The sequence below is a fragment of the Toxotes jaculatrix genome, chromosome 24 (genome assembly GCF_017976425.1).
Source record: "Toxotes jaculatrix isolate fToxJac2 chromosome 24, fToxJac2.pri, whole genome shotgun sequence".
Classification (NCBI taxonomy): domain Eukaryota; kingdom Metazoa; phylum Chordata; class Actinopteri; family Toxotidae; genus Toxotes; species Toxotes jaculatrix.
This window is the reverse complement of record NC_054417.1, coordinates 9,407,223-9,419,461: the sequence shown is the minus strand read 5'-3', so window position 1 is coordinate 9,419,461 and position 12,239 is coordinate 9,407,223. Positions and strand designations below refer to the sequence as shown.

The window sequence follows — 12,239 nt, the reverse complement described above, 5'->3', positions numbered from 1 at the left end:
TTTGAATTATTGATAAGACAAAATATACAGTTTTAAGATCTCACCTTCATAATGTTCTCTGGAGACTTGTTCTGTTCCAGTGGTTCCCAGATGTTTTGGCTGGTGACTTAAGATAAAGCAGTTTCTATGTGCAGCTCCCTGCTGAGATCAGATTATTCAACAAGTGACAGCGAAAGTTCAACTGTTTGGGAACCAACGTCATAGACAAACAATTAATCGAACAAAAAAATACAAACTGATAATAAAAGTAATCATTAGCTGAGGTCGTATCATTTTTCATCAGTGTGTCAAGTGAAAAAAAAAAAAAAGGAGACACCAAAAAAATGTTGACGTATCCCTTTAAGTTCTAATAATGTGAACAGGAGCGAGCTTGCATTACTTTTCCGTGGTGCTAGTCGATTAAAAAACAAAAAAAAAAAAAAAAAAAGACAGATCACTTCATTTGCTGCAAACTGGCAAAGTAGGTTCAGTAGGTGCGAGCGCGCAACAGAAGCAGCAGCAGCATCGGTGTTCATATGGTGCAACTACACACTCAAGCTACAGAGTCAATTGGCTGCTAATCCCACTTCATATGGTGCAAATATGAAACACACATGTACTTATGGTGCAATAAGGGCAGATTGTCTCTTTGAATTCTATGGTGCAACTTGAGTACTGCCTTCAGTTATCAGCCAAGGCTGTGCCAAAGGCTCCGTCCAAACGGACAACTGCTCTTCCTGTCCTGCAGAAGCTATGCAAGTCTCCGACGCAGGGAGATGTGCTTAGTGTACATGCTCACAACACACACACACACACACACACACACACACACACAGGGTTTTCCTCCAGAGCAGGGAGATATGCTTAGTACACACATGCTGACACACAGTGAAAAGTAGTGTAACAACATGGGATATATCCCTACCTCACCGCTCCAACACCAAACACACACACACACACTAATGTCCAATAATCCCTTACCCCTTTATAATTTGGGAACAATATTCATATGGTGCTATTGAGTAAAGCTGGATGGTTTTTGTACAGTTGTGGTTACAGTGGTATGAAGACTTTAGCCAAATATGTTTAGAAAACCTGAGTGTTTCACGTTCAGATTGATTCAATAGTGTCATTCAATCAATCTGACTCCTCATGTAGAGAGTGTACATAAAAACAGCAACACCTTCTGTCTCTGTGAAACTTAGCGACACACACAAAAAGCTACAATGCCTTAACCGCTCGACAGAAGTGGAGGAGGATTTTTTTTTTTTTTCTTTTAAAAGATATCTGAGTCATGGTTATGTGCAAAAAGATGAACATTAGGAAGGTGGGGCTTCTTTTTTGGTACACTCTAATCTGGACATGCACTGTACATTAAGCATGGGTTCAGTGTGTCAGAGCACAGAAGTCAAAGGAGAACAGCATACTATGTTAGCACGTTGTCCTAAAAACCGAATATGTGCCATTTAGAGAACACAGTCAGGCGTTTCCTGTTAGTTTCACAGATCGTGCTCGTGAATTTCTTGCATGAATGTTCTGTTCTAGATGTGAGGGGGCACGCCTGCTCCGAGAAAAACCGAGGGTTACTGCACAGCTTCACGTGTACTTGTGGGAGATTTATGTCGAGTCTCCAGAGCAGCTGTCCCACTAGCTTTTCCCCAGCGCTGACCTCTGACCTTTTTAACCCAAACCACAGCCCCCTTTGCACCCAGAGCTCCAGCCAATCAGAGATCAGGTTTAACACAGCTAAATCAGGTCTGACACAACCAAAAATTACAGTTCTGTCTTTATGAGCATTCATCCTGTGGCGTTCAGACTCCACTGCAGCCTCATAATCAAACTGCAGGTATCATCTCCATTTGTTTTTGATTCAGGTTTCCCTTCTTATGATCCAGTAATGAAAACAATCCATGGATCCACACTCGGTCTACAGCTGAGTCTGCACGCTACGAATGAAAAGCTCCTTCCTTCACCCAAAAAAAAAAAAACCAGAGCCTTAGCCAGGCCCGCTCTGTAGGAAACTAAAATCCAGTCAGTGTCATTGTATGGCTACAGATCCACAGCTATGCAAGGCTGCAGACAGAAAGGTTCTGGGCTTGGATAACCTTTACAAAAAAAATACCACATCACTGTACTCATGTATTACTTGTTTCAATACTTATTTTAAGCCTTTTTTTTGTTAGTTTACAATGAAGAGGTGAGGAGAGCAGAAACCATGAAGTGTTAACGTGCAAACAATGCAAACGTGATGTACCATTTGTTTACATTTCTTGAAACTCTTTGCATTTGTTTGTGATAATTTGTGATAACTTTTATGCTCTTAATTTACATTTTTCTCTATCAAGTTGGTGCGTTGATGGGTAAACATTAGTCGGGGGTGGAGAAAACAGTGTAATACACCTTTACCTTGGGAAGAACCGTGACGATGCAGCCTCCCGACTGGGGAATGTGCATCTGAAGATGAAAATCAGAACCAGAAAGTTATTTTTCTTTTGTAAAACACATAAATGTTCCACTATCAGGGTCTGCAAAGCATATGAGGCCTGTGGTTAAGCTGTGAGTGTGTTTGTGTGTGGGTGTGTGTCTGTGTGTGAGCATGTGTGATGTGTGTGTCTGTGTGTACGTGCGAGTGCAAGCTACCGTATGTGTCAGTAATGCTTCATATGCTTTTTTTAGCCAAAGTTTTACTTGCTTGGTCCAGAGCTATGAAAGTATCATCACTCATCGTGGTTTTGCAGAACTCGAGGCCAGACGCTAAGCTGTTTCTGATCTCAGACCAGTTCCAACCAGATCTGAGTTCAACTACAATTGAAATCCTTTCCCTGAGGAACGGAAGTGGTTTGGTTGTTTTGGCAGAAATGCCCAAATCCTATCACAGGAAACGGTCTGGAAGGATTTCAGTGGTTGGACTCAGGTTTGGATACTATAAGCACAGAGCAGGGTCAAATTAAACCTTAACGTGGATGTACCTATAAGATCAACCATGAACTTTTATTTTGTTGAGGTCATGCTTTTCTACTATGTTCTTCAGCTTGGGAAAAAAAAAAAGTAGTTCTAGAGATTTCGATGTGCAAAAGTAGCTTTTATTTTCTGTGGTTGGCATTTTGATTGTAAATACCTTTTTCTGGTAATCCTCCTCGGTTGGATCTATGTTCGATGAGTTCGCTTAGATGGCTCTTTCAAATGTACTGATAGTAAATGTTCTTTATAAATAGCCAGAATGTAAGAAGAGAGAAGAAAAATACGGCTTGACTGGAAACTGTGTTTTCGTAGGAGTCTGTGCCATCGTGTTGTCTTGAGTATAAGCACACTGATATTAGATCTGTAGGCAAGGATGAAGTTTTTGGAGGTGATCTGCCAGACAGCCATAATCAACCTTTGGTTCTACTTTTATGAAAAAAAAAAAAAAGTAGTACAAATAGATGAATAATGGATTTACATAACACGTCTCTCACATTCCTGCAAAACATTAAACATTGTTTTTAACTGAACTGCAAAGAAAGACCATCTCCAAAAGTCAGGACAGTAACTCTACTGGCAAAATCCCCAAAAATATGAGCTCAGACTAAAGACTGGAAACAGGGGGCAACAGTTAGTCTGGCTCTGACCAAAGTTTAAAAATAACTGCCTACCAGCATCTCTAAAATTCTCAAATTAACATTTTATATCTCATTAGTGAAATCCATACGGAAATCGAAGAGCCCGGGCTAGCTGTTTCCTTCAGCTTCCTGCATGGCTAACCGTCTCCTGGCTGCTCCACACTGAGCCTGCGAGACGCGAGGCTCGTATTCATTTTCTTTTCCAACTTTTTGGCAAGACAGTGAACAAGTGCATTTCACAAAATGTCTATCTGTGTTCCTCACCAGGCTGTGAGCAGCACAGATTCAATTCCACTCACTCCAGACAGAGCTACCAAAACCTGGCCACATTAAACCAGAGCTCTCTGCATGGTTTGATACTGGTGTCCTGATAAAATGGTCATTCTCGCTGCGTGAAGCTACTTGCTGAATATACGCTTCAACACATGAGCTCATATTTCAAACTGAAGGAAGAAAACAGAGGAACAACACCAGCTGCCCTGCAGTTTGTGTGCTTGGTGAGAGTAGTGGCTGTCTGGCTAACATCTCCTGACCTCGCTGTAGAAGTGATGGCTGTCGTCATCGACCATGTTCAAGCCGCTCCTGCGTCATAAAAACACCATTCAGGAATGTTCCGGTCTTTGGATGAATTCCCAAATTCACACCGAATGTTTCTGACCAAGAAAAAAAACAAAAAACGGGAGAGAAACAGGAAGACACGTTCTGTTATCTCCGGTTTGTCCATTTATTCTGTGTCTACGATAGTGTAAATGCATTCTGGGGAAGAGTTGAATGATATTTTCAGTGGCTCTAGGTGGCCAGCGTTAGGAAATATGTTATTTTTGTTACAATACCTCCTGAAAAATAAAGTCTATTTATCTGTGAAGAGACAAAGATTTACAATAATACAGATGACTACATAGAAATTATGACAGATTTTAAAAATTTGAAAAAAAAAAAAAACATATAAATGAATATGTGCAGTTCATATGGTTTTGAACATGATACAGAAATGTATATGCGTCAGTATTGAGTTTGATTTTATATATTTACCATTTTATTACATTGTAATGTTGTGACTGCGATGGAGAAAAAAAATATAAAGGAATATAAATTAATTTTTCCAAATGTGTGTCGCTCTTCCTTTCCATTTGATGGATTTTCACGCTCCTTTGAATAACAACAGAAAAAGTCCGATTCTCAAACAGATTCATTCATTTTGAAAATCTCGTGGAAATGTCTCTACAGGCCAGACAGGAAATTGCATAGTACAGAAAGGATTTTTTTTCTTTTTTTTACACTTTTCAAAACAGGAAAACAGTAACTTTAAGATAAATACGATAACCATAAATCGTTATGAGACTGGCAGCCTCTATAGTGCATTCTCCATCATTTCTGTCTTTGCTTTATGGCACAAAGCTGCACTGTTTTATACAGAACAGTTAGAGGGCACAGATTCAAAATCTGAATCACAGAAATGACTGATTTGACCTGAAGCAACCGTGTTTATGGCAAATACGGTTTCAAATTCTGACAGACACCAACAATGACAATTAGAGTGAGTCCGTCATGTTGACTATGGTCTCATTTGTTTGTGGTGATTACATCAAGGCAACACAAGAGTCATTTTACATACTGATGCTGAAAACAAAGCTACTCACAGGACTAAGATCAGAACATGGGAAGAGTTTGGATGTGGAACTTTTCCTTTTTTGTCCGTAGACTTACACACACAGACATGAACAGATGCATGAACAGTGTATACATACCACTACATATATAGTTGGAGAAGCATGCGATATTCTATAGTATATCTGATGTAAAGACCAAAACCAACAGTGCATTAGTCCATCAATCACTGGCATGTCTCCCCTCTCTATGGCTCTCAGGCCCAAGTCCACTGGTTCCTACTGAAGACATACGTCTTAACAACAGCTCAGAAATATATGGTTTATTTTTAAACAGCTGGGGACTGTGGTTTTTAGCCAATACTACTCAAACAGGAGTAAACGCTGTGTGCGTTGGAGGGGGAGTACTCTGATCCACATCTGGTGAGTGTTTAGCAGCAGGATGGTGTGTGTGTGTGTGTGTGTGTGTGTGTGGGACTGAATCAAAATAAACTACAGTGTGTGTGTGTCTATGTGTGTGAGACACATAAATATGAAAACTGATTATTTCAAGTTAATGAATTTGATCTCTTAAGTCATCGTGATCCAGTGTGTTACTATCCCACCTGATGCTATTAATAACTATTATATTACCTTAATTTTATGATCCACACCCTTCTGTAGGAGTCCCTGTTTCAGATGGTGAGTGTCTCTTTGGTATAAATCATATACATACTGTAAGAGCCTAACTGATAAGTGACACACCTGCACTTACAGGACAATTTGCATAGAAATCACCCTCTTTAAAACACAGTGTCACCTTACTGCTGGATTTATAGCCACTGTTCATTTTAAACTATCGTTTGACAGAAAAAACGTTTTAAGCATGCGAGGAGGATTAAAGCCTGACAGAGATAACTTCACACTCAACGTAACAAATAATCCAAAACAGCAACCGACAATCAAAAGTATTCCGACTGAAAATATAGACATCATTTTGTAAATCTCTCCTCCATATACAAGACCCAGTGTAAATGACCTACTGGCTCCCCCTGCTGACAAAGAAGTTACACTACAACACACACAAAAAAACCCCATATAAGATATTTTCAATGCTTAAAAAAAAAAAATTGAAATTTCCTCAAAATTAGATCCATTGCACAACAAAACAATCCTGGTTTCTTGTCACATGTTCAAGTTTCCTGTAAAAGGATTTTTTCCCTATCAGTAACATTATGGAGTGTCAACTATAGTATTCACCATATGCTACTGCTGTTTTTACACCAGTGTACAAGTCCACAGCAGGTGTCAGTGGACCTGAAGGCTTTTTAAACAGCAGGTCTATTTACTGCATATGTGCATTCACACATAAACACACACGTGCCAGTGTGAATGCTCACGATGTGGCCTCAGTGGGTAAAGTGCAACATGTCAAGTACAGGTGACACAGATTTTTTTGTGTGACGACTGGTTCTGACCGGTTTACTGCAACAGGGGGTCGTCGTCGTCGTCGTCCTCAATCTGCAGTCTTTGGAAAGGCCGGGGGCCCGACAGGTGGCGGCGATGGCTCAGGAATCTGAAAAGAACTGAAGGGACAAGGCCTCTTAGTTTGATTATTCACTGGTTGATGATTCAACTATTAATATACTTCTGCAGTCATCTGGACTTACCAGTGATTGTAGTGAGAACCAGTAAGACGCCCACGACCAGGCCGATCACCAGGGGAACGTCCCAGCAGGTCTCGGCAGCCAGCAGGCACCGAGAATGGTTCAGGGTGCCGTTGTTGGGCTGTGGGGGCACTGACAGCAAGTGGCACATGAGAGGGTAAATGTCCACGCTCTGTAAACTGCTGATTCGGTAACCTCGACGGAAGCTGGGCCCCACTGCTGCCAGGAAGGGGTGCATGCTGGGTAGGGCGTTATCGTAGCCGTGATCACCCACTGAGGGAGGGAGGAAGACAGAGAACTGGTGGGTGGCGGCGCAGTGTCTCTGAACGCACATTAGGAGAAGGAGAATATTTGTGCGTTGTACTTGTGTTCACAAGTTTTAATGTGTTTGTGTACCTATCTGCTTGCAAAGTACCTGGACCAAAGACATCCTGATATCAAATATCCCACTAAAAATCCCAGTAGACACACCTGTTACTCCTCAAACATTAGCTGAAGAGACCTACATCTTGGCAGCTTGTTCCCTCGTCGCACTATGGTCCAGCCTTCGTCAGCAATCAGTATGATTGGCTGGATGCGCTCGTTGTTCCGGTAGTGCAGCCTATCGGGGATGGCTCTCTTCAGATACGCTGTCATGTGAGGGTGGCACTTTTTCAGCAGGGCGAAGACGGCCTCAGGATCTGCACAGGCACACGCACGGCAACAGACATTTCTGTGAATAACTCACCCATTCGTGTTTTTGTACGGTTGTGTTTTTGTGCCTGCTCTTTTATCTCGTGCCAGCTGACGTAACCCTGGTTACCTTTAAGCGGGATGAGGGCGGCGACAGGTGTGAGGTCCACCAGTGTGTAGTTGTCGGGGTGGAGGCAGTCGTCCAGCCGTATGAGGCGCTCGGCCGAGCACTGAGCCATGCCGTGGTCACTGGTTACCAGGATGTTGACGCGACCCCAGAGGCCGGTCCGCTTCAGCTCCGACATCAGCAGGCCGATGTTGTCGTCAACCTGGTCGCACAGAAACAGCTGTTAATGACTGTTTCAGTCAAGCTAATTTCAAACAACAGGCGTTCTGTCTGAAGTGTTTGTGCCAAATTTCATGTTAATCCATCTAATAGTGGTTAGATATTTCAGAGTGGATCAAAGTGATGGACCTGTCTGATCGACACTGGCACCAGTGTGACTCCTCTCACCTCTTTTTCCTTTTTATGAGCCAGTTTTATGAAGCACTCACTGTACAATAAAAGGTTTGAATCTACTGTAGAAGACTTTGTTCAACACTGTGACGTGCTGTGGCTGGAAAAGCAGACGTGTAATTAGTAACCAGCCAGGGTCACGCTGTTATGACTGCTGGCTCACTACCCTGGCGTACTGGCACAGGAAAATGGAAAGTAGTTTTACAATTAATGTTCTGTCACGACCACAGAGAATCTCTCAGGCGTCTGCTCAAACTGCACAATGTATTTGTGGTCAACAGCTTAACAGCAGTTGTAAATCATTGCACAGGGTTTGTTTAACTGGAGGTGACCATAGAAACAGCCATGACAACATGTGTCATTACCAGTTAGGTCACCGGTGAAAAGAAACCTAACCACTGGTTAAACTGACCACAGACCAACATGGGGCTTTTCTTTGAAGCAGGAAATTTCAAGAACAGGTGTCAGGTGTCTTTCACAGAGCTTCTCTGAGGCAAACCAAAGTACTGCACCTCTTTTAAAGCTTTGCCCATGGCAGTGGCGTTGTCTGGGCCATACATGTGGCCTGACCGGTCCGGTTCCTCCCAGTACAGAGCTGCAAACTTCACTCCCTGCTCCTGGTGGAATGAGACATGTGGTTCAGAATGTCAGACACCAGCTACAACCCCATCCAGGCAGATGTTAATGTGTGCAGCAAGGTTTTAGAATGATGATAGAACAAAGTGGGGAAGGAAGTGAAAATGTCTGTAAATAAAGAAAACAAAGCAGTAAGTGTAGCTTTTCTACCGTTTCATTTCCCAACATCCAGTTTGTCACGTTCCCAACGCGTTGTTGAAACGTCACACTGGGGTTGTAGTGAAAGAAGTGCGTCGCTGTGCGGTTGCCGATGATCACGTCGGAGCCTGGCCACATCATGGCCGCCGTCTTGTAGCCATAGCGTAGAGCCGTGACCCAGAGGGGCTGTGCCTCACTCCACCACATTGGGTCGGTGTTATTGCCGATGTGGAAGTGCTTGTGGCTGATGGGGTCGTACATGTTATTGGCCAGCATGCCGTGAGACTCAGTATACAGCCCTGTCACCTGGAAAGAAAAAAAACAATTTCTTTGCTTCAAATGTAGTTATAATAAGACAGTTTACACAACTGTTCTACTTTCTGATCACTTTCTTCCAGCTGCTCGATAAACAGCTGGACACATAAAGCACAAGCAGTGGGGTTACCAGGCTGTAGTGGTTGGGAAAAGTCTTGGTGATGAAGACGTTGGTGAGCTGCTCCACCAGGACCCCCTGGCTGTGCAGGAGCTTCAGGTTCGGCATGGGGAACCTCTTCAGGTAGTCGGCTCGGAAACCGTCGAACGACACCAGCAGCAGCGGCAGAGGACCCTGCTGAGCCGTGTCGTTTTGTGAAGCCAAAGCTGTGACACCACACAGGAAGCCCAGTACTATTTTAAGTAACATCCTGAAGAGATGTGACAGAGAGTTGTTATCTGCAATTAGACATGAAAATACATTCTGCATTCACAAGTAGTCGTATCTAGTCACAGCAATATTTGAATCACAATTAAAAAAACAAAACAAATCTAAAGAAACTGTATCAAGATTGTTGGCATCATACTCACGTGCAGAAACACAAAGAGAGAAAATGATTCTGTTTCTGCCAAATTTGTTTTTTGGTGCTTCACTTTTGCTTTGTAGGAAGTGAAACTTATAGCGGTTACTTCACGCTGTAGGCACAGACAACGTGGAAATTCCAAACCAATCTACTACTAACAACGCATGAACGCCCGCTTCACTTCCTGATTGTTATGGCAAAAAAAAAAACAGATGTCTGCTAGCTTTACTTTTTGTTATGGGGGATGGTTTTATCTGCAGGTATGTGTATAGTGTGCTTTGTGTGGCCAAGGGTAAAAACTAAGCCAAGTGATAATTGAGTAGGTGTGAGGAGTGGAGGAACTGGTCTGTGTCTAGTGAGGGTTCGGGGTGGTGAATGTAAAGGCTTTCATATTTACTTTCTAACAGTAACTCTTCTTATACAACAGCATTTGAATTTTTTAAAAGCCCACAATGGACAGTATGTTTTTAGCTTTATTGTGTTGCCCGTGATGACTTTGTAAATGGTGTGTAGAAGAAGCACGTCTTAGGAGCATAAATGATTTTAAGTTTCAGATAAATGAATTCATTCACTCTCTCTAACGCACATTGTAGTTATTTCTGTTCACATCCTGTGTCTCACATCAACATCCTTTTCCATGTGCATCAAATTACAAGACAAACTCATCATACACACATGCTGAGCTACTGTACAAAGAGAAAATAAAAGCTGGTAGCAAAGTTAACTCAACATATTGACACTGTCATTTATAGTTTAGTTCTTTAATGATGTTATTGGGCCTGATGTGAGAGTTGTTTTGTATTATGTTGCACTGTCCTTATTGTTTATAACCTGCCACAGAAAGAAGGAGAAGTCTAAGTAAGATATATATTTAAAAGAAAAAGAAACGAATGACAAATAGTGAAACTCCAAAGTCAGACTAGATATGACTAGGTCTTATTTTACACACATTCACCCACAGTTTGGCCTGTAATGTAATTCACCCAACACTCTCTTCCTGTTCAGCTCACTTCTGTCAAATATAATTTTCTTATTTACTTTCTGAATTGAGGGAGTTAAGCAGCTCCAAAAAGCAAAGATCACAAGCTGTGATCTCAGAGACGCATGAAATTGGAGCAAATCTAAAGAAATTGGATAGACGACAAACAGCCTGGATATGACTGGAATACAGAGAGACACTGAATCCCTCTCCCCCTCTTTCTACTTCGATTTCATTACATTCATTAGCCTTTCATTAGTTACTGAAGTAAAATCAAATTACTAATGCCAGCTGAAGTGGTGCAAATGAGTGCAATGAGTAGTAATTTTTAAGTTTGTACACACACCCTCCTGACCACATGCTCTCATTCTGTTCTACTCAAGATCTCCCTGAAACATTTACAGTTTTCTTAAATTCAACGTGTCCACATGTTAAACATACATGCCACAAAAGTAATTCTTTTTCATTTTTACAACACATTTTCTCTTCTTTATAAAAAATGTCCCTCCTTTTTATCTCTGTGTGACTGTGACTCTTACCCTTGTCCCTTGTCCAAACTATAATTACTATTATGAATTACCTTACCAAGTCTTCACCCACACTCTCTAAATGTAATGATTGACATTATGGTGACATTTTTTTTGTCCCTCAAAAGGAAGGCGAGTCACCACAATGTGACTGTTAAAATAAACACGTATGTCCCTGCAGCAATAAGGTGATGCAACTGATCTTAAGCTGAAAAACTACCTGGACAAAACAAGTAAATAACCATAAACAGGAAGTCACTGTTTTTAACAACAAAAAAAATGTTGACTAATAATTAAATTATTTTTTGCAGAAAATGCAGAAGTCAAAAAAAGAAAGTGTAATGTGGAACGAACACGAAGAATGGCTTTTATTTTCACTACCAACAGAGCTGCTTACCTACCTACATATCATTATGTTAGCTTGCTAATGTCACAGCGTTCACATAAGACTAACGGTCAGTCTAACGACGTTACCTGTTACCGGGCAGACAGGGAGCTGTCCTCCACATAACGAAGGTTGAAGAACTTTTCCCTTTACTCTATTTTCGCAGCAACATCATTAAAGGACTTCCTCAAAATACACAAGTGGTAAGATGTTGTCGAGCTAGCTAAGATTATTTTTAGAAAGTTCCGGTCAAGCATTTCAAAATAAATCCCTCTTTGAAGTACGTGTTACCGTCATTAAGAATGAGGATATTTTTGCTTTTACTAGTTTTGTTTCCTACAGATATACCAATTCAAATGGTAATATATGCACAGCAAGTTAAATGTTGTTCTATTTAGGAGTTTTAAAAATATAATACTTTAATTTTGAAGTAAAAACGGTGTACCTCTGCCCTTGTTACGGCACACTTTACGTAACCGTCGCCTGGCGACTTAGCTAAATTGACAGTTCAAGCAGCCAATCAGCGTTTAGATCAGGGAGCGACCTGGGCGGTGCGCTTGTAACACGTATGTGGTTGATTGAAAAATCAGTTACTTAATAATTGCTTCATCTTTGTTAAAAATTAGTAAATCTGTAATGTTTATAAAAGGAGCCAGTTTTAGCTTGAATCACAACCTGAACAGCCCACTACTGTGCCTTTAGTGTTTCCTAAAATCAC

General features: G+C 41.4%; 1 protein-coding gene across 3 annotated transcripts; it reads right to left on the bottom strand.

The window, feature by feature from the left end:
* Positions 1-3,435: 3,435 nt before the first annotated feature.
* On the bottom strand, positions 3,436-11,719 carry enpp4 (ectonucleotide pyrophosphatase/phosphodiesterase 4). Of its 3 annotated transcripts, XM_041032150.1 has the most exons (9): positions 11,611-11,719; positions 9,240-9,477; positions 8,807-9,100; positions 8,533-8,637; positions 7,634-7,832; positions 7,338-7,511; positions 6,835-7,104; positions 6,643-6,750; positions 3,436-4,231 (listed from the first exon to the last, which is right to left on the bottom strand). In XM_041032150.1, the coding sequence occupies exons 1-8, from the start codon at positions 11,643-11,645 to the stop codon at positions 6,647-6,649; spliced, it is 1,419 nt and encodes a 472-aa protein (XP_040888084.1). In that variant the 5' UTR covers positions 11,646-11,719; the 3' UTR covers positions 3,436-4,231; positions 6,643-6,646. The 3 variants fall into 3 exon arrangements, with proteins under 3 accessions (XP_040888084.1, XP_040888083.1, XP_040888085.1); XM_041032149.1 differs by lacking the exon at positions 3,436-4,231 and having other exon boundaries at positions 5,867-6,750; XM_041032151.1 differs by lacking the exon at positions 3,436-4,231 and having other exon boundaries at positions 5,867-6,750; positions 9,240-9,505; positions 11,611-11,711.
* Between the last annotated feature and the right edge of the window lie 520 nt (positions 11,720-12,239).